General features: G+C 40.4%; 1 protein-coding gene and 1 long non-coding RNA gene across 2 annotated transcripts; one reads left to right on the forward strand and one right to left on the reverse strand.

The window, feature by feature from the left end:
• Positions 1-3,801: 3,801 nt before the first annotated feature.
• On the reverse strand, positions 3,802-4,911 carry LOC122027613. Its single transcript, XR_006124471.1, has 4 exons — positions 4,331-4,911; positions 4,135-4,205; positions 3,996-4,059; positions 3,802-3,840 (listed from the first exon to the last, which is right to left on the reverse strand). It is a non-coding gene; the product is annotated as an uncharacterized LOC122027613 (long non-coding RNA).
• A 2,464-nt stretch (positions 4,912-7,375) lies between these two features.
• Positions 7,376-15,240, forward strand: LOC122026713. Its single transcript, XM_042585440.1, has 5 exons — positions 7,376-7,648; positions 13,216-13,491; positions 13,584-13,649; positions 14,000-14,059; positions 15,077-15,240. Exons 1-5 carry the CDS (start codon positions 7,376-7,378, stop codon positions 15,185-15,187), a joined length of 786 nt encoding a protein of 261 aa, XP_042441374.1. The 3' UTR covers positions 15,188-15,240.
• The last annotated feature ends 8,383 nt before the right edge of the window (positions 15,241-23,623 follow it).

A 23,623-nucleotide genomic window follows, 5' to 3' on the forward strand; every position in this document is an offset into this window, starting at 1 on the left:
ATCTATGATCCACAAGGAACCTTCAATCATATCAGAACATGGATACATACTACTTGCAAATGGGCAATCTACCACATGACTCCTACAACACATACCAATCATAATATACATGCAAAATCAGCATACTAGCTCAACCAAAGAGACCAACCTTATGCTACCAACACTCATGGGTTACCGGTATATCTAAACAAAATTCATGCATATGTATCAAACATGAATACATCAATCAAAGGCAACCCAAAAATAAAGCAGCCTAATCATCCAGTAACAACCCTGCTCTAAGTTCAAAGGAACTAGTATCGGACAAGAAAAATATACACAGCCGTGGTATAACATTGCAAGTCAATGTCATACCCTACCAAGACTATATCAAATGGGAAGAATTTTATCATCACAAATCCAAATGTACTCTCCCAGTATACACTAGTAACGAGTGTATCCCATAAGTGTTAAGCAATTAGCTCTACACTTCCTTACATCAGCGGGATCATATATCCCAATGCACCCTCTAAGTTATCCCACCAGATATATACAGTCCATGGTCAAAGTTTTCATGGAATAGGATACATCGATCCTCTATAACCTATCCAAGCCGACAATGATATACGGCTGAATCCGTCCTTTCCACGTCAGTACAAAGCATGTACTCAAATGTGCTCTAGATACATAACTAAGCACAAACAACCTAAAGGTTCAAACCTCTAAGAATAGAGTATGGCAATCCTCTACTGATCAACCAACAAAACTAAATCATCCATCTACTAACTAATCAAGAATACCTTAATCCTCCACAAGCAACTAAGGTATATCAAACTACGATCAAATGGTATACTACATTATCAAACAACTAAATCAGTTCATGGGTCAATTCAACACTAATACTTCATCTCAAACTAGAGAATGTCAATCCACATAATATCATATGAATAAATGTGTACGACCCAAAAGAAAAAACTAGAATTCAATATCATCAAGACACCCTCATTTTTTTTTTCCTCAAAAATATCAGCCCACTAATATCAGATGAATAAGTCTCTACTCTCCATGAGGGTAAGTTAGCATTCAAAACATCAAATCATTATTTATCCACATAGTTCAATATCAGATGAAACAAATATCAATTTTATCATCCTGTTAACTAACCACAATTAACCAGATTTATTAAAATCAAAAATCTCATAGGCACATAAACTCTCTAGCTTCCAATTTATAATCTGATCACCAACTATAAACATCAACCTGTGAACACTATACATGATACTCACTATATCACCATCAATGACAACCCAAATAAAAGATCATCAAAATAGTTATCCACTAAAAGATCATCAACAACCACATAACATTTACTCTCTTAAATCATTAGAAATCAACACATCAAAATATCTTATCTCACAATATCCCTCAACCTCAAACCATTCTCAACAATGATCAAACATGGTAACTCCCCTAATGAACAATTTTTCATCATATCGGGTATCCTAATATCCAAAAGATATGAGTATAAAACCTCCACTGGCTAAAACAACATAAATATGTAGGTATCATCCACTACCCAGCTAACAATAGCAGAGGCTGGTATGTGCCTCCATCTCCTACTAATAGTAACAGAAGCTAAAATCTACTGATGGTATGATGTGAAAAATCACCAGAGACTATAATCCTTGATCTCTATTAAGGTCAACCATGCTCAATGGCTAACTCATCACAAAAAATATGTGCTACAGCAACCAGACAGGTACTAAATAAAGAATGTTAATACCTGTCATAAACTATAAAATTAAACATCATACCTATATGCCGTCTGGAGATGTTCCGTCGCTGTCCAGTCCCCAAATTGACCTCAAAATTTCCGATCGAGAACAACAACGGAAATCCATATAAATCCGAAACGGAAATCCAAACCCAATCGTAATGGAAAAATCCATGTCACTCAAACAACTACCCAGTTTGACTCGCAAACTTGGGCTAATCCAAAAATCCAGAATACCCAAAAACAGGTATCCGATAAATCACCAGAACACCGAAAGCAGGTATCATAACCCGCTCTGATACCAAATAAATTGGTATCAGATAAATCTCAAAAATCCAACACACGAAAATCCAACAAGTATCGCCAAACTTTGGCGCTCTGATACCATATCAATTGGTATCAGGTTATACCAACTATGCAAAATACGAAAACAAAGATCGTAAAAATCCAAAACACACAGCAAGTATCGTATACCTGCTCTGATACCACTAAATTGTCACGCCCCAGAGGAGTCTCTGTCCGAAGAAATTTCGGCAGCATCTCCCCTGTACGGCGGACAATATGAAACTTTCTACATATCACATATACATCAGCCACAGGCGGCTGGAATGATAACAAAAATAAAAATAAACACCACGCAGTTAATAAAGATATTCAGCCTCTGGCTGTCACAACCACGCAGTTATAATAGTAATCAATAACCATAGGACTCGGACTCAAAATCCACCCTACTCCACTACACTCGTAAAGCTCAAATCCAACGAACTCACCTCTTCTGCCGTCCAGGCAGGCATATAGTAGAATAAAAAAAACCAAACCATCCAAAAGTCCATCAAACGGTAACCATCCGTACAATATCCATAAATAAAATCCAAAACCAAACTAAAACATAGTCTGATGGAAGGAAAACCAAAATAAAGCAAATAACAACCTAGTAGGGAACTAGCTCTACTTGCAGATGGGGGGCCAGCGACTGAAACTGCTCCGTACAGCCTCGACCTGAAAATATCAACAATGGAGGCGGGGTGAGTCCAACACTCAGCAGGTACAACTGATATGCATAATAAAACAAATAACAGACAACACTAATCATGCGTACAGTCTCCTGAATATGAGGAGGGTAAATGCAACTGAAATAAAATCAGAAGATAACTGTACTGACCGGATCAAAGTATAAAGGTAACAGGTCATCAGACCGAGTGAGTCATAATCCTGTATGCATGTCAATCAATGCATCCAAACAAATGCAGCATATAAGTGCAGCAATCACAAGCAAATAAAAATGCAATAAATGCATATGTCAACCCCATACTCTGAAATCAATGCTCCTGTGCAATGACAGAGTAAACGGGATGCTGTCGGAGTACTCCTGTCCTGTGACCCCAAATCATAAATGGGGGAGCTCAATGCTCTCATCTCCCGGTACACGATGACGGGGAGGATATCTCCCGGCCACTACCGAGTCTCGACCAACGGAGCCAAACAAAGTCCACCATCTGCCTCTCATCTCCCGGTACACGATGACGGGGAGGATATCTCTGCCGGCTACCACGCTGAGTCTCCTGACCAACGGAGCCAAACAGCAGAACCGCCACACACCAGCCAGATATACAAATCCATGGGTGATGTGTGCAGTACATGTAACTGGCGATGAGCTCAACCAAAGTAGAGCCGACAATCGCACAGCATGCAATCATGATGCATGATACTGAACATGGCAATCTCATGAATAACATGGCATGATCCATATAAATAGATACAAAGTGTGTACCACAAGAAGACGTATCAAATAGAAGGTACACAAATCGAAGAGGGTATCAAATAAACCCTAGGTCCAGAATATAACAGAGCATGTGGTTAGGTCACTACCTAAGGCATATGTGATCAGGTAGATAATATGCAGTGCAGAATAAATAAACAAACAACATGTACTAATCATGTAGTGACCAACCGAAATAAACAGGTAACACAATTACTGTTATATGTTAAACATATTATCATGCATATCAAAAGACATAAGTCAAAGTACCCGCCTCCAATAAAGTGATCCAAATCTGACTCCGTGATACTCGTCTCGCGTCAAGATCCTGTGTCACGAATATAAATATATTTCATTTAGCTACATTCTCATAAATAGCTAAATAACTCTCTAACCCTAGTTTAGGGCAAATCCCTGACCAACACATAAACCCAATTCAACCCATACATGATCAATAGCATATATCAAATTCCTATGCCTTACCTGAAACTCACAGCCGTTTTATCACTGTTGGAAGTAGGATCGTTTGCTGCTGGAATCCTTCCTACTGATCAGATCATGTTGAGATCAATAATTGGGAATCACAAATCAAACAACAACCCATCTTACAACCTAATCTTACCTCAGGTGTGCCAAGCTGTTGACAGGGGGTGGTGGCCGGAATCAAACAGAGACAGCAACAAACTCTTGATGCTGTGATAACCGGAACCAACTAGGTCACTGTCTTCCAACAATCGAATCGAAAGAAATCACACTACAAATGCATCAACAACCCAATCAACTACTAGTGCACAACAAAATTTCAACCTAATCCTTACCTTCATCCAGTAGCTCACTGGATTAGAGGACGGAGGAGTTAGGTCACCGGTGTTGTTTCCAGCAAGGGCTACTGAGGCAGTAAACCAGAGCAAAGGGGCGACGACGACATACAGATCCCAAGTGGTGGCCACGGCAGAACCCTTACCAGCGTCGGAAACAGAGGCTAGGGCAGAGGCTACAAATCGACAATTGCTTTGAGTGTTGGCAGCCGGCTATCTGCTGAGCGGGGGCTAGGGCACGGTGAGAACTCGGACAAGGAGTCTCGGAGTGGCACAGAAGAGGTCGGAAAAAGGCGTCGACGGCGTTGGCACCTAGGGCTCGGTGCTGCTCGGCGTCGGGAGAAAGAGAGACAGTGGCATCGGCAGAGATGCTAGGGCATAGAGGAAAGGCAGCCGAGGCTGGGAAATCGGTGCCGGCAGTGGCATCGCTGGAGTCGGGGCAGAGGCTAGGCACCGGCGATTTGGGGACGGCAGAGTGGAGAAGAAGAAAAAGGAACAAACCTTGATCGGGGCTTAAATCGCGAGCGGTTAGCTCGGCGCCGGTTAGGGCAAGGGGGTGAGGACTTCGGGCGCGCGGCAATGAAAGAAAACGGCGGAGGAAAATAAGAAAAAGAATAAAGAAAAAGGGATAAAAATCAAACATTTCCTCTTTAAAACGAGGTAGCCTAAACAGGCTTTTCCGGACCCCATTTTTATCCCCGTTAACTCGTCCGTACGAGCTCCGAAAAATTCCCGAAAAATTTCTAAAAATTCCGGAAAATTCCCTTATTAATATTCGCCTATTTCCGGTATTTTACACACAATCAGTGAATGAACCCATTTAACGCCAACATCCTCAGTTAGCCAAAGCATCCCTAAACTGCACACTGATCCAAAACAAGCTTACCTCAATGTTGGTTGCTCACGACAAGGAGGGTAGCATCGACGGTATATCGGCTAGATTAGTAGTGGGTGCCGTAGAGATGTCCCTCAGATGGTGCTCAGTGGCGATCAGGTGATGGCGGCACTGGGTTGGACCTGGTGGACGGCAATAGTGCTAGGGCACAGGGCGTCGGACAATCAACCGATGGGGAAAAGGGCTCGACTCCTTGCTCCTGTCCGAGACTAACCCGAGCAAGGTGGCGCCTCCGATCGGGAAAACGACGACCTGATCAAGGCTTGGGCAGTCAGTGTCGGTGAGAAGAAATGGCGACTAGGGCGCAGGCTGGAGTCGGGACAGAGGCATCGCGAGGGAAAGGCGATCGGCTCGGGGACTACGGAGAGGCTAGGGCTCGACGTTGCTATTGTCCGCCGACGCCAGTGGGTCGGGGGAAGAACACCAGGATGAATAGAGGGAAAGATAGCCGACGTCGAGAGAGACGATCGACGGAGAAGATCCGTGGAGAAGTAGGGCACGACGTCGGGACTTAGGGGAAGAATAGGATCGGCTTGGGTTTTGTACGCTCAGGAAGGAGGAGCGTCGCGTGCGGCGCCGGTTAGGAGCGGTTAGGGCATGGCACGGGTTCGGCGGGGAAGAAAACGAAGGAAAAAGAATAAAATAAAAAAGAAAGAAAAGGAATTTAAAAAATAAACATTTCCTCATTAAAACGGGGTAACCTAAACAGGATTTTCTGGGGCCCAATATTTATCCCCGTAACCTAAGCCATATGAGCTCCGAAAAATTTCCGAAAAAAAATCTAAAAATTTTAGAAAATTCCCTTATGGTTATTCGCCCTTTTTCGATATTTTACACAAGGAGTTGTATATTTTGGTATCGACAAAAGTCACCTATAACAGGGTGGACTATAAAGTTGACTACTAGGTATGCAATAAGTTATGCAGAGGGATGTGAATGATGTAAATGGGATCAATCCCTTCCATATGACGGAAGCGATATCTATGAGTCCCTTGATTAGTAGGACATAAGAATGTATGGTCATGCTCAAATGAGTCAATATGCGATATTAAACTTATTTGATTGAGTGTGTCTACTTAGAGATTAAGAGACATAAAGATTGATAAGAGGATGATACAGTCTATGCCTCATTGATCAATCTATATATCAAGGATAGAAGGATTGAGTCATACAAGATAATAGACACAGAAAGGTTAAGTCGGATCTCGAAATTTTTGCCACTTAGGTAGCAATAATGTCTTTTTAGATACCACTCATTGTTTATGTATCCAAAATAGTTTGAGAGACATTGCCAACGTTACAAGAACCTATTAAGTCACATACAAAGAATAAGTTGATTTGGAGATGAGTTCATATGATAGATCGTTGGATTAAGTCTAATCTGAATTAGACTCATTGAGTTAGACTCAATTGGATCCAAGTATTGGATTAAGGCTAATTCAAACTAGACTCATTGAGTCAATTTAAATTAATGAGATGGTAACTCATTGAATTTGAATTGCATGAAGGAAGAGGAATGGTTAAATTTTGAAATTGACCATTCACATGAAGAATTCAAAAAGTTGATTTGAATTCTTGAATGAAGACTAAAAGGCTCTTGCCTTAATGTAGTGTTAATGCTTATTAAGTGTATTCATTGGATAAAGTACAAAAGACCTTTTTCATCTCATTTTTTGAGTGAACATATTAGAGCCAGGTTTATGATGCCTATCTATTACGTGTTATGTCTTTCATGTTTTAGATTTTCAAGTTAATCTAATACCAATATTTTTGGTATCAGAGCAAGTTTTCAATACCTATTTTTTATGTTTTAGAGATTTTTTAATTAATCTGATACCAATATTTTTGGTATCAGAGCCCGTTTTGCGAGTCAATCTGGGTAATTTATGGATTTATATAGATTTCTGTTATTTTCATGTTTCAGAGTTCCATTTCGGATTTGTACGGATGTCTGTTATTTTTCTCGTTTCGAAATTCCGAGGTATAGGGTATTATTTGATCTCGTTAAGGAAAGGTCATAATTGGGGACTTGACTGCGACGGAACATCTCTAGATGACATATAGGTATGACGTTTAATTTTCTATTTTGATACTTGTAATAATGTCTAGGATATAATTTAACAGATATAAGGCGAGGTGCACATGCTCTCATGTCGAGATGTAGTGCAGGACGACCACGCAAGAGGACGTTGGAGTCCCTAGTAGCAGAGTCGCCAAAGAGGTCTACGGGGGTCGAGCCTGCTAATCAGGGACAGACTCCGCATGGTACTGTGGGTGCGTCGGGCTTTCAGACTCCGATGGTTTCAGAGGTACCTACCCTGACCGTACCCGTCGTACCCACTCCTATGGTATTCACAGTGCCACCAGCGGTGCCACTTGCGGCATATCCTACACCTCCTCCAGCCGTGCCTGCGGCATATTTGGTACCTCCTCCAGCAGTACCTACTGCTGCATACCTAGCACACGCACTAGCAGTACCAATTATACCTACCGTACCTCCAGCCAGGCCCACCTACATTGACCCTGCAGTGCCACCAGCGATGCCTACCCCAACTTATGCAACAGCACCGAGGATGCATTCCTAGGCTTATCCAGCGGTACCACCTATAGTACCAGCTGCAGTGGTTCCGCCAGTTCCCTCAGCAGTCCCTACTCACCTGACTGATATAGTTGTGGCACAAGCTCGGATCCCAGCGTTGGCAGAGTCGATGAAAAGTCGATTCACCCTCTTCCACGGAGAGACCAATCCGAGTGTGGCCCAGTCCTGGATAGAGACCATGGAGCGGACCTTCTTCTATATGGCTTGCTCCGAGTGGGAGAAAGTAGAGCTAGCTGCTTTCCATTTATGGGATGAGGTCGATATTTGGTGGCATACTCAGCGTTCCATCATAGGTGAGCAGAATATCACCTGGGCGAGATTCAGAGAGGTTTTTGAGAGCCAGTACTTTCCACGGTCATATCAGATGAACCACCGTCAGGATTTTCTGAGTCTTCGGTAGAACAATCGTACCGTGACGGAGTACAATGCTGAATTCAATTGGTTGGCTAGATTTTGTCTAAAATTAGTTGTTGAGAATAGATCTCGTATGCTTTAGTTTTTTCAGGGACTAGATGGACATCTTCAAGTAAAGATTGTTGGTTTTGGAAATTCATCCTATTTAGAGACATTGGATAGAGCCCTTATGATTAAGTCAGCTCAACAGAGAACGTTTCCAGACAAGAAAAGGAAACGGACAGGTCAGATATCAGGGCAGATCCAGCAGTCACAAGTTATCGGACATCAGTAGAGTGGTCGCAGTCGGCCAGGTCAGGGTACTTCTGGGACATCTAGTCAGCCTCAGAAGTTAGGGTGATCCTCATCAGGACATTTCCGGTCTCCTCAGCAGAATCGGACACAGTTCGCCAGCGACATTCACTGCACCAGATGTGGGGCCAAAGACCACATCACCTTAGCCTGCGGCCTGAGACAGTCAGTTTGCTATTACTACAAACAACCCGGGCACCTGAGCCGAGATTGTTCGCTGAAGGCTCTGCATATGGCTTCCGAAGTTACTGTTCATGAGGGACAGAATAGTCAGACAGGGACTCGGTAAGGAGGATAGAGAACCCAATCTTCGCATAGCCAGCAGAGGACAGCTCCCCCTGCAGCAGCTGCATATGGCATGCACGGACAGAAGCACTCCAGTGCCTTCATAGTACCACACAGCTCTATTCCGGGACCACAATATTTGACTCAGGGGCAGTATCAGTTGCAACATCAGCCACTAGTATAGTATCAGCTGCAGCCCTAGCCACTGGTTCAGTACCAATCGCAGCCTCAGTCCCTAGTTCAGTATCAGCCGCAGCCACAACCACTGGTTCAGTACCAGTCACAGCCCCAACAGCTCGTCCAATATCAGTCTCAGCCTACCTATCCGTCTCTGGCTCAGTACCCGACGCCGTCACAATGGCAGGCTTAGACTCAGGCACAACAGCCTTTGGCGGCACTACCACCTCCACCACCGCCAGAGATCGGATGTATTCATGTGGTTACCAGAGACGATGCACAGCAGGCCGACAGATCCATTTTCCACGGTATGATTTTACTTTATGCATTATCCACTGATATGCTGATAGATAGTGGTAGCTCGCATTCTTTTATTTCTCGTGCCTTCATGAGGGATATAGGTAGACTACCTACTCTTAGACTGCAGCGACTGACCGTCTCCCTACCATCCGGTGATACATTGGACGTCACTCAAGAGGTCAGAGGTTGCCCGTTAGATTTTTGACAATATGATACTCATGGTTGATTTATTAGTACTGGAAATGGTCAAGTTCGATATTATCCTTGGCATGGATTGGCTGTCTGCATATCATGCCATGGTCGATTTCTAGACGAGGGTGGTCACCTTCCGACCTCCGAACCAACCCTCGTGGGATTTCATTGGCATCAGGGACGATAGTATATCGATCATTTCTACGATGCAGGCTTAGAAGATGCTGTCATATGGCTGTCAGGGATTTCTTTTGTCTTTGATTAATACTAACGACAACAATAGTACTCAGCTCTCTGACGTTCTAGTGGTCCGAGAGTATCTGGATGTATTTCCAGATGAGTTACCAGGCTTGCCTCCCCGAAGGCAAGTGGAGTTTGCTATTGAGCTGATCCCGGGGACCGCGCCAGCATCGAAAGCTCCTTATCATATGACACCGAAAGAGTTGGACGAGCTAAAGGTCCAACTCCAGGAGTTATTGGACAGGGGATTTATTCACCCTAGTGTTTCTCCATGGGGTTCTCCAGTATTGTTTGTCAAGAAAAAGGATGGTACTCTGAGGTTGTGCATCGATTACAGACAGCTAAATGCAGTGACCGTTAGATATAAGTACCCCTTACCATGGATCGAGGATTTGTTTTATCAACTCAGAGGTACATTAGCATATTCTAAGATTGATCTGCGGTCCAGATATCATCAGCTGAGAGTTAAAGAATCTGATATTCAGAAGACAGCATTCCGTACCTGATACGGACATTATGAATTTTTGGTAATGCCATTTAGACTTACCAATGCTCCAGCAGAGTGTATGGATTTGATAAACCACATTTTTCTAGAGTATCTAGATCAGTTCGTTGTTGTCTTCATCGATGACATTTTAATCTACTCGTGTTCCGAGGAGGAGCTTGCATAGCATCTTCACATAGTCTTGGAGATTCTTTGACGACACCGTCTATATGCGAAGTTCAGCAAGTGTGCTTTTTGGCAATCCTCAGTTGGTTTTCTGGGACATGTGGTGTCTAGCTGAGGTATTTTAGTTGACCCTCAGAAGATCGAGGCTATCACCAGTTGGGAGCAGCCGAAATCAGTTCAGGAGATCCGGAGTTTCTTGGGATTGGTCGGATATTATAGATGTTTCGTTGAGGGTTTCTCGCGTATCGCTATGCCGCTGACACGCCTGGCCAGGAAAGGCGTGAAGTTCGCGTGGTCCGAGGCTTGTGAGACCAGTTTTTAAGAGCTAAATCGGAGATTAGTGTTGGCACCAGTTTTGGTTTTACCTTCTGGATAGGATGGTTTCGTACTGTACACCGATGCTTCTCTACAGGGTTTGGGTGCTGTGTTGATGCAACACAGCATGATAGTATCTTATGCTTCTCGTCAGTTGAAGGAGCATGAGAAAAACTATCCAGTACATGATCTGGAGTTGGCTGCCATTATATTTGCTTTGAAGATTTGGCGGCAACACCTTTATGGTATTACTTTTGAGATTCTCATTGATCATAAGAGTCTCAAATACCTTTTCACTCAGAAGGAACTTAATCTCTGACAGAGGAGATGGATGGAGTTCCTGAAGAATTATGACTGTACTATTAGCTACCACTCAAGGAAAGCTAATGTGGTTATCGATGCACTTAGCAGGAAGTCCAGAGGGACTTTGGCTTGTCATCGAGTTGTGGTCATGGACGTGATTCAGGGTTTCTCCGAGTTAGGCCTTGAGGAGCAGGGATGGGCAGAGTAGGGTATTCCGGTTACCATGGTTGCTCAGTCGTCGATCAGGAGAGGATCCAGGAGGCCCAAGCCGGTGATCAGCACTTACAGTCCATTGGTAGCCAGATAGCATCCAGACAGCAGACAGAGTTCACTAGAGATAACGCGGGTATTATATATTTCTGAGGCCGATTATGCGTACCTCCATCTCACTCGATCAGGGAGGAGTTAGGTGGGACCCGCATGTATCGAGACTTGAGGTGTTCCTATTGGTGGAACGACATGAAGAAAGACATCGCGAAATTTGTAGCTAGATGTCTTATTTGTCAGCAGGTGAAGGCTGAGCACCATAGACCTGCCGGATTACTTCAGAGGATTCCAATTCTAGAGTGGAAATGAGATCACATCACTATAGATTTTGTGGTGGGATTGCCTAGGACACGACGAGGTCATGACGCGATTTGGGTAGTCGTTGATCGATTTACCAAATCTGCACACTTCTTAGCTATCCGGAAGACCGATTCTCTAGATCGATTGACAGAGCTGTATTGCCGAGAGGTCATTAGATTACATGGTGTTCCATTGAGTATTATATCATATAGAGACTCACAGTTCACGTCCCGGTTCTAGCAGAGTCTGCAATAGGCCTTGGGCACACAGCTCAGTTTCAGTATAGCCTTCCATCCGCAGGCAGATGGACAGTCAGAGCGGATCATCCAGACTTTAGAAGATTTGCTAAGGTCGTGTGTTTTGGATTTCGGAGGCAGCTGGGAGGATCATTTGCCATTAGTTGAGTTCGCCTACAACAACAGCTATCATTCGGCTATCCAGATAGCACCGTTTGAAGCATTGTATGGTAGACCTTGTTGGACACCCACCCTCTGGGAGAAGGTTGGGGAGGCCCAGCTATTAGGACCTCAGAGAGCTCAGTAGGAGGTAGAGTTGGTCCACACTTTTAGACGGAGGATGTCAGAGGCGCAGGACCGCCAAAAGAGTTATGCTGATCGGAGACACAGACCCCTGGAGTTCTCTACTAGCGACCATGTATTCCTGAGAGTTTCACCCACGAAAGGGGTGAAGATATTTGACCTCCGAGGTAAGCTTGCTCCATGATACATTAGGTCTTTCCAGATCTTGGAGAGGATTAGAGCAGTAGATTATCGTCTGGCACTACCACCGGCTCTGGCAGGCGTTCATGATGTATTCCATGTGTCTATGCTGAGGAGATACGTAGCCGACCCAACACATGTGTTGTCAGATATATCAGTTCCCATTCAGCCTAACATTACCTACGAGGAGGTTTCGATACGGATTCTAGACCAGAAAGAGCATCAGCTGCGGAACAAGACTATCCGGCTGGTTAAAGTCGGATGACAGCATCATTCTGACAAGGAGGCTACCTGGGAGCTCGAGGATACGATCTGAGCTCGACACCCCCATCTTTTCACTTGAGGTATGTGAGTTAATTTTCGTTCAGCATTTATACAGTTTAGCTTTTGATAGTACTTGCTGATGGTAAATAACAAAATTTTGGGACCAAATTTTTATTAGTGGGGGAGAATGTAAAATACGACAACAAATATTAATTAAATAATAAGGTTAAATATAGAAATAACCTTAACATAATTTTTCAGAATTTTTAAAAAAATTCTGGAAATTTTTTGGAGGTCGTATGGTGTAGGTTATGGGGATAAATATTGAGCCACAGGAAAGCCTGTTTAGGCTACCTCATTTAAATGAGGAAATGTTTGATTTTTATATTTTCTCTTTTCTTTTTCTCTCTTTTCCTGCGTTTCTGCCTGTGCCCTAAGCCCGACGCCAACCCTTCGCCGTGTTCCCCTTCTCTTCTTCTCCTGTTCGCCCTCCCGAACCGATACCGCCTCGCGTCGTTTCCCCTTCCCCGAGTAGAAAATCCATCGGCCAAGGGAATACATGAAGCCTCGTCTCTTCCTCTTCGCCTCTGCCCGATTTTGCTCCTTTGCCCTAGAGCTCGAGCCACCATCGGTCGAGACTTCCATCTGCCCTAGCGCCGGCAGTCGGTCCACTCCCACCTCCAACCCCCACAAGAGCAAGCCAAGCAGTGCCGAGCCTTCTTCTCGTGTCTCTGCTCGACACTGCCGAAGCCGTCATCGACGTGCCCTAGTTTCCAATCGCTACCACACCTCTGCACATCGCTATCTTTGCTTGTGCTTGTACCATCCCCAGCAGATCTACCTGTGACATCGCCTTATCCTCTGACCCAGCACCACCACAGAGGCTTTCAGATATCAGCGGCTGAGGGGAAGCGATTGACACCGTTGCAGGTAAGGCATAATTGGGTATTTGGATACAATTGTGATGTTTGTGTTGAACTGAGGGGTTGATCACTATGGTACCTGCCACTAATTTCCCACAGCAGCTTAGCCAAATTGCGACAGTGAGTTCTTCAAGTTTGGATCAGCGGCTAAGGCATTGGTTTCGGGTGAGTTTGGAGTTTGTTTCATGATTAGCCTAACCCTATATGATGGTGGAATGGTTGGTATTACTTAAACCCAATGTAGGGGTGATTATTGGGTGTGTTGATCTTTGAGTAGTAAATTACGGATGATGGTGATAAGAGAAAATGGATTAGTTTGTTTGCTGGTTTACGTATGTTAAATAATCGAAGTATGCTAAGATAGAAGGGATAACTAATTGAATTATAGGGAATTGCTGTGAAAGATGTATTTGATAAATAAATGGAATTAAAATATAGAAGCCAAATCGGATTAGGATTTTGTTTAGTTATTTTGTTTATAATAAAACTTAACTATATTGTACGATATATTACAGGACTTTGATTTACAACGCGCTGCCTTACGTGGGATTACTTTTGGCACACATTATTTTGAGGCGGGTACCTTGACTTATATTTTAGATATGTCATCTGATATGCATAGTAGATTTAAACAAGTAGTAATAATTATGTTTATATCTGCATCGGTATGTCACTATTTGTTTCCTAAGCATGCTTTGTTTGTTACCTACTTGTTTTGCATACATGCCCTATTTATTATTTATGTTATAGAGGTAGTGACATACCATGTCTTATGATATATCGGACTAGTTAGATACAATACCTGACAGGTGTACCTAGATCATATTATTGGATCCATTTGTATTTTTGGTACATATATTATATGGAGGTGTCAAGATTTTCATGCACCATCTTGCATGATTGCATGCTGAACGATTGGTAACTCCATTATTATTGAGTATATCGCCATTTACATGGATCTGTACACACAACTACTCATAGGTTAGTGGTATATCAGGCAGGGTGTGTGGCAGTTTGCTCTGTCAGTGCTCCGCTGGTCCACTCATGGGTAGCGTGACGCAGCGTGGTAGCACGTCAGGTATCCCTCCTCTGGACTGTCTCAGGGAGATGAGAGCATTGCGCTCCCCCACTTATAATTTGGGGTAGGAGGATAGGTGTATTCTGACAGCATCCTGTCCACTCGGTCACTCATCAGGAGTAGTGACGGCAGAGTGCACAGTTGTCATAGCCCTACCCACACAGTCTCACCATCGTGTGTGAGATGGCTGACTGGTATTAGGGGTGACCATGTCATTTGCATCATATACATTATTGCATTTATTGCTTATGTTTGCTGCACTTTATTTGCTGCATATTAGATGGATGCATATGATTGACACGCATACAGCGACATGTTATTTTTGGTCTGACGACCTTGTTATCCTAATTGGAGGTCCGGGTGAATACAGTTTTTCCCCTTTTCTTTCATATTTGCATTGTTCATTACTTCAGGAGACATACACATATTTATTACTATTAGTTATTACTTGCTATGCATGTCAACTTGATATCTGCTGAGGAGTTGACTCACCCCGTTGATATTACCATTTCAGGTTGATGCTGTCAGGAGGTTCCAGTCGCTAGTCCCCACTTTGCATCGTCACGGGTTCACTTATTTTGGCTTTCTTGGTTCCTTGTTATATATATTTTTTATATACTTGTGATGTAGGATTGTACTCGAGGATGTTTATCGAGTTGGTCTACAACATTTGTTTTTCGCTGTGTTGTTTACTTTGTTGTGGTTTTAAGTTTTCCGTCGATGTAGTGGAGTAGGTGATTTTCAAATATAAATTGCGTGGTTGTGTCAGCCAGAGGCTGAAATATATATAAACTATGTGGTTGTTTAGTTGTATTTTATTATTATTGTTCTGGCCATGTTGATCGAGGTATATGTGGCCCAGAAGGCTTTGTAGTAAAGTCTCATATTGTCACCCGTACAGGGGAGATGTTGTTGAAATTTCTTCTGGTAGAGACTCTCCCGGGGCGTGACAGAACATCTTCTTTTTCTCTCTTCTTTCCTTTGGCCGAAATCTTCCTTGGAGTTGCTAGCACAACCTTGGTTGGTTTTCTTCTCCACTTCATGAGTTTGTGAGATGGACAGAAGGCTTGTTCGTGTGGATACCGAAAGAGGCACAAACACGTGATCATGCTAAGATCCTTACTATCGGGAGTTCATATTTATGCAACAAAAGTATAATTCTCTTTTAATAAACTTAGTATATGGTTTGTCTCCTTCGCATGGATCTTATGAAAGGATCTAATTAGTTTTTCCATAATGCTTTAAGCATGTTTAGTGCTCTAGATCCTTACAGAAAGTCCTAACTGTGGCTAGGCAATAAAGTCATGGTTAGTGGGACTGAGCAAAATCTTGGCAGGTCGAGGACATAGGGTGAAATCCTAGGATCGATGACACTATATGAAAGTCTGGGAGGTTGCGGACACCAGGTAGAAAATCCTAGGGTCAATGACACTAGGTAAAAGTCCTGAGATCTCGAATGGTGAGCAAAAGTTCAGATGGTCTAGAGGACCGGTTTGACAAAAGGTAATATCTCTTGAGAGGAGTAGATGAGGATGCTTTTCCTGAAGAGGGAATAATAGGGTCAGTCCAACTTAGAGTTTCAACAAAATTCAAAATCATGATCGGACAGTCTGAAGATTGTCAAAATTATTCTACTTTATATATTATTTGTGTTTGTGTTAACCTTGTGTTATAGAAAGTTGATGGTTGAAAAAGAGGAGTCTAGGAGCCTAGAGCATGTCCAGGAGCCCAGACGTCTGGGTGCCTGGAGTTGCTCTAGGCGCCCAGGTCAACAATGAAGAGGGAGTACCCGGGTGGCTGCCAAGGGCACTTGGACGGTCTGAGCGCCCTGATCAACAGAAGTTTATCTTCTTTCTGCGGTGGCACGCTATGACTGGTCGACCCACATCACTGATCCAAGCACTCGGATCGGTCTGGGCATCCGGAGATGGATGAGATTTGCTAGATAGAGTTTTGACAAGAGCACATCATGTCAGCCCTGTGGAGGTGCCCAGGGAGGTTCTAAGCGCCCGAAGTGGACTATAAAAGAAGGGTTCAATTAGCACCTTCATGGCATCAATTCAAAGAAGTTTCTCTCTTGCACACTATTTAGAAATGACTCTACAGCAATCCAAATGACTTTCGTTCTTGCGTGTTGCTCCAGAAATGACTCAATGACGTCCAAACTCTACTCCGATAATCAAAGTCAAGAATCTTCAGATATGTAGTTATCGGTAACTTTTAAATATTTGCATTTTGTAATCGAGATATACTTTGTAATAATTCGAATTGATAATGGATTGCCAACGAAAGTACTCTCAAGTGCGGGTGTTAGAATAAGAGTCATCACAGGCTTCGAACCAAGTAAAACTTGGCTTTGTTAGCATTACTTGTTTTCCTTTGCTTTTAATTTCGTTGTTTTTCTCTATCGAGTGTTTTGCGAAAAATATGAAAAGTCACCAGCATTATTCATCTCCCTCTCTAGCACATCGATCCTATATTATTTGCCCCCATCTAGTCACCATTGTTGTTTCTACATGTTGTCCATGTATGATAGTTTGCTTCAACACAAATTTAGAGAAGGTTTGATGAAAATATATGGGTTGATGTAATATGACAAGATCATGATAATAATGATAATTTTAAAGTTGAATGTGTGTGTATATATATATATATAAACTTCCATTTTTAATGGAAAAATAAATTAAAAATATTAAAAATATATATATTTTGTGTCCTTGTTTTCAACCACTCGAGCTCCTCCTCTCGCTTTACCTTTTAGATGGTAACTTCGTTCATCCTTCGACATTCTCCTGATGGCCTGCGAGTTAAAGCATCAGTGGGGGTAGGCGTTACTAGCACAACCCCTTCAACAGTCAAGTTAGCGCTAGACTATGAGATGAAGCTCATAGAAACGTGAGAGAGAAAGAAACACTTAAAATAGAGAGAAGACATTGTTGGTGAAGAAGAGTTACTCTGCATGCAATAAAAAAAATCATCTTACCTTCATCGATCCTTATATAACCGATGGAAAAGAGATCTCCATGTAATCCACCAGCTGGCTACATGAAGGTTGGTTAGGGAAACAACTGTTAGGTAGTATACCTGACATTGTTGACAGTTAGGGTGCTAAGGGAGATAGTTGTTCGACTGTATACTTGATATTGTTAGGTCGTTGGTTAGGTGTTGACTTGTGCCAAGTTGTCGAAGGTTGAAGTCAGAGTGTTGAATTGGTTAAGTATTCGATTATCGAGTTTTTGGATCTCCGAGTTTGAATGGGACATTATTGGACTGAGGCTGAGTGCTTGGGAACACAGACCGATTAGTCTCGGACGAAGGTCGAGTACTCGGAAAGTGACTTGAGTCCAAATGAGATATCGTGTGATGAATGTCGAGTGCTCAGGAAGTTACCTGAATCTGAATGGAATGTCACGGGATAAAAGTTGGAGTGCTCAAGAAAGGAGAATATGAAGTTGGAAGTGCTCAAGAAAGGGGACTTGCGGGTCAAGAAGTGAGGTCAGGTGTTCAAAAGTGTGATATCATCACATGTCCTTCCTTCAAATTAGACTAAAAAACATAGTTGAATAAAATTTGATAAAAGTATGGTGTTGAAGAGGATCAACTCGATAAAAACTCATCCACATGAGAAAGTTACAAATAAGTTAGGGACGAAAAAGGCTTTCAAAAAGCACTAAATTATGGGGAGATAGTCAACTCGGACGGAAATCTGGGATACCATTCCAATGCAGCTGCTCAGATAAAGAAAAAAAAATTGATTTAGATTTTTTCCATTATTGAAAATAAATAGGAGGTGTACTCCACAATTAGGCCAAGCAAATGAATCAGCATGTGAAAATTTCAGCCCCGGCAATTGAGTAGCGCAGGACTGAGACGTACAAGGGCTGTAGCCTGTTGCCATGCCATCGAGTCGATCCTACCCCAGCTGACACTTATTCCCTGTCCTGGACTGTGCTTATGTAGCGTAGTAGAATGTTTAATGTATATACATACAAATTAAATCATGAAGATAGTGAGACGTCACATCCATCCCATAGGAGATCTTGTTGTAGCCGCCAAATCTATCAAGAGGATCCAGGACGTGGCCAGCCCCACCCATTGTAGTACAACAGTAGGTACGAGTTGGCATCGCCCGGACTAATAGACTCAAGCGACCGTCCTCTTCCCATTATATATATATTTTTTATTTTAACGCTAGATGATCTTTCTTAATTCATCTGTTAAATAAATTTAAAATACATTTAAAAGTCGACTTTTAAAATATAGGTTTCTATTAAAATTTAAACTTTGAATTTTTTATTTTTTAAAAAATATTTTTATACTGTATTCATGATTTTTGTCTTTTATTTATATAAGTAATAAATAGCCGGATAGAAGTATTTACTTTTCGATGTGCCTTGGCATATTAGTGTAATCAACGGGAATGAAAAATTATAATTTATTCGGATTAATTTGATCGGGAAAAAAAATTGAGCTGATTAGATTTTTATAGCCTATATAATTAAAATTTTCTCTTTTCCACTATTGTCATCTGTTTCCTCTCTCTTGGTCATCAAGTCCCGGGCTAAAACCACAGTAAACTACAATACACTTTGAGAGAAGAACTTGAGCGATTTTCGTATAATTTGGTTCTGAAATCTGATTGCTTGGATATTGAAATCATCGAATTTGTATGACAAATTGTTGGATCAAGAGCTCCAACACTAAGTTGTTAGTCTCTCCATTGGCTGTCTAACTACCGTCTCACCTTGATGCAAGGATGTAGCTAGTACTGGGCTGGCCAAGTGCAGCCCAACAATTTTTAACACCTTAATCGTTATTTTTTTCGTCGCCCAATGTAGGCATGTAACCCAATGATTTTTTCACCGCCCTCCTCCTTCAGTGCATCATCTCCTTCAGCCGCTAGTTCTCCTTACTCAGCCTCTTGCAATACCTTTTCAACTTTCAAGCACTGGTAAGTGGTAATCTCCATCTACGTCTTCTTCGTCCTCCATTAAAATCCAACCTTTCCAATTTCCATCAATTTCGCCCAAGAATCTCTCATTTTTCCCCCTCTCCAAATCAATCGAAATAGGGGGACAAAGACAAGAAAATGAATTGGCCATCTGTTCTATAGCAATTTTCACTTTTTTTCTTCTTTTTTTATGGGTTGTGAAATTGTGATTATTGTGGCTGTGGTTGAATTCTTAGCCAATCAACCAAGTTCTACTTTTGCCACTACAATTTTAAACCATTTAAACAACAATTAGAAATTCAAATTCAATCATAAAAAAAAATATTTTTAACAAGTTTTATTTCTATGGATGAGTTTAAGGTGCTAAGATTACTTCTAAATTCTTACGTTTGTTCACTTTTTAATTCCTTTATTCTTATTTTTAATTGCAGACATTTCAAGTTTCAGCATAGCACTAGATTTTACGGGTAGATAATGGACTTCTCTTTATCTTGAAGTGACAAATCACAGGTAAATTTAGATTTTTAGTTATGATTTTATTTGAAATTATTTAAAATTTTAAGTTATCTTAAAATTATGATTCTAATACTGGGAAAGCTGTGATATTATAAATTGATTTACTATTGTATTTGAGTTTGTCATAAAATGAATAATATGATTAAGTTTATTATAATTGATTGGTAGTTGTTTTTTGTTCTTAAGTTATAAATAATTAATTTGTAGTTGTTTTTTCCCCTTAGGTTATAAATGGAACACCAACAACCTTCAAATAAAAAGTCAAAAATATTACTATCATTTTTTAGGAAAAGAGATTATCAATTTGAATATGATAATCAATTGCAATATGATATGCCTCTTAGACCAACAGTTGGATCCTTTACTTCCGATTTACAGCCTCCTGTATCTAGGCTAATAAAATAAAGAAAAGATGAATTTGATATTTCTTCTATTGAACGAGATCCAGGATTACGAAAATTAATTTGTGAATACTCTGTTAATGAGCGGGATGAGATTAGATGAGCATATATCAAAGTAGGGTCTTATCAACCCAAACTTACTGAGTATCCAAGAAAAAAAATTGGAAAGCAAAAGTGTCGATTTCAATATATTTGGTTCAAACAATTCTGCACTTGTTTTCCATGCTTTCTTTTTGAGAATACAAGTAATCCAATGGCTCATTCTGCACTTGTTTCTGAAGGGTTTAACAGTTAGAAGAGAGTTAATGATGGAGAAAAATATGCATTTCTTATTCGTGTTGGTTCATTGTCTTCATTACATAATAGATGTGTGAAATGTGTTTAGGATTTAATAAAACCAAAGCAAAATATTGACAAAGTGATAAATGCTCAATCTATAGAAGAAATTATAAAGAATATATTGCGTCTAAAGGCAACAATTAAAGGTTTATTATGGCTTGCAACTCAAGGGTATTCTTTTAGAGGTCATGATGAATCAGAGAGTTCCTTAAATTGTGGAAATTTTATTGAATTATTAAAATTTCAAGCACATTTAAATGATGAAATTGCAAAAGTTATGTTACATAATGCCCCGCAAAATGGCAAATACACTTCTCCGCAAATTCAAAATGAAATATTGCATATTCTTGCTAATAAAGTGAGAACAATGATTCAAGATTGAATTGGGAGATGTCAAGTTTTGTATTCTTGTTGATGAAGATCAAGATGAATCTAAAAAAGAGCAAATGACCCTTATTTTCAGAGTTGTTAATAATTCTGATTTTTTGGTGGAACGTTTCTTTGAGATTTTGAGTGTTGAGGACACAACATCAACAAACCTTAAGAAATCAATTCCTAAGATCTTTGTTCAACAAAATATTCAAATCCACAACATGATGGGACAAGGGTATGATGGTGCATGTTATAAACGTGGTGAATGGAATGGGCTTCAAGTGTTATTTCTTAGAGATTGTCCATATGCCTATTATGTACATTATTTTACTCATCGTTTACAGTTAACATTGGTTGCAGCTGCTAAGGATGTGTCTTCTATTTGGCAATTCTTTTCTTATTTGACTTCTATTGTAAACTTTGTCACCTCATCTCCTAAACGTCATAGTGATTTACAATCTGCTCAACAAGAAGAGATTGCATATATGTTGGCTATTGGTGATTGTGAGTCTAGCATAGGAGCTAATCAAATTGGTACATTACATAGACCCGGTGCTACTCGTTGGAGCTCTCATTATGATTCTGTTAGAAACTTGATAGACATGTATGCAACAACTTGTAAGATCCTTGGAAATCTCAATGAAAATGGACCAAATGGTACAATACGTGGGGAAGCTTGTGGTTTATGCAACATAATTATGAGTTTTGAATTTGTATTTGTGTTATTTTTTATGGACAATATCTTAGAAACCATTGACATTCTTTGTCAAGCTCTACAAAATAAATCACAAGACATTGAATGCTTTAAAATTTGTCTCAACCACAAAAGTCATCCTTCTAAAATTTAGAGAAAATGGTTGGGATAAATTTTTTGAGAAAGTAAAGACTTTTTGTTAACGACATAATATTGAGATGTCTGATATGAGATGTGGTTATAAAGATAATCGTTATTGTCAACAATCGGATCATGTCATAGTTGAGCATCATTACCACTATGACATTTTTAATACTGCAATAGATTTTCAAGTGATGGAACTAAATTGTAGATTCAGTGAGGCAACAATAGAACTTCTTGCTCTTTGTTCAACTTTGGATCCTACTGATTCATTTAAAAAATTTAATGTTGGCAACATTTGCAAGCTTGCATCAAAATTTTATTTAGCTGATTTTACTTAACAAGAAATTCATGTTTTGAGAGCTGAATTGGAACACTATCAACTTGACATAATTTGTGATCATGAGTTTCAACAAATTCTTGCTCTTTCTGCATTATATAGAGAAATGATTGTGACCAAAAGGCTGAAAGTTATGTTATGATTCAGAGATTGATCATCTTGTATTGACTCTTCATGTATCAATTGCAACGGCAGAGAGAGCCTTTTCATCCATGAAATTTCTCAAAACGACAGGTCGTAACAAGATGGATGATGATTTACTTTCCGATTGCATGATTCTCTACATAGAATGACAATTGTCTGAGAAAATAGATTTGAAATCAGTAATAGATGAGTTTTATACTCTAAAATCTCGTTGAGCACAACTTAAGTAGATATTGAAGTATTTTGTATGAAATTTGAACTATGTAAAAGGATATTGGTATATAAATGTTATATGTTTGTTACATGTTCAGCATACATGTATGTTTTATTATTGTCGTAATTTAGCCCAAGGCATTTGAAGATCCTGGCTACGCCATTGCCTTGATGTACACTCTATAAATGTAATTATAATCCTTCTAGATATTTTTCATAGTTCGTCTTTAGATTATGTGAAGAGAGATAGATCATGAGGTCAAGTTGTAGCCAACAGTTAAATTAAAAAGGAGGTGGTAATGAGCAAGAATGAATCTAGAATTTTAAATTTGAGAATACAATAATATTAAGTGATAAAAATAATTATTAAATATATTATATAATAACATCTCCAAATCTTAGATGCATACACTATATCATGTTGAAATGTGAAAAATAAAGAAATCTTTTAAAAAAAATTAGTAATCAAATGATTCGAACTCGAAAGCTGTTTTAAAAAATATTCAAAATTTACCAATAGACCAACAATACATAACAAATTTTTATTGGGCCAAATAACATATATATATATATAGTAAGAAAATAAAAAAATTATATATAAAAATAATATTATTAAAAAAAATTACCGGGGGACCATGGCGCTCTCGAGCCCCAATGTAAATCCTCCATTGGTAGTAAGTTTTTTTCTCAAAGATATACATTCGTTGAAAATTAATCTCTCACCCTATTATAATAATTAGTCCACAACCTTCTAACCAACTAAGCATCCTATGAACATCACCTATATAAAAAAATGATTAATCAAATTGGGTAAAATTGAACCTGGGATGATCAACTCAACACCATTGAAGTTTTCTACCGACCACTAAGATAAATCGAAAAGCATTTACGGCAGCAGGTTCAGAAGTCCAGCATCTCTTAGTTACAAGTCTCATTTAAAAAAAAAAAAT

This window comes from Zingiber officinale, chromosome 10A, assembly GCF_018446385.1.
Source record: "Zingiber officinale cultivar Zhangliang chromosome 10A, Zo_v1.1, whole genome shotgun sequence".
NCBI classification, from domain to species: domain Eukaryota; kingdom Viridiplantae; phylum Streptophyta; class Magnoliopsida; order Zingiberales; family Zingiberaceae; genus Zingiber; species Zingiber officinale.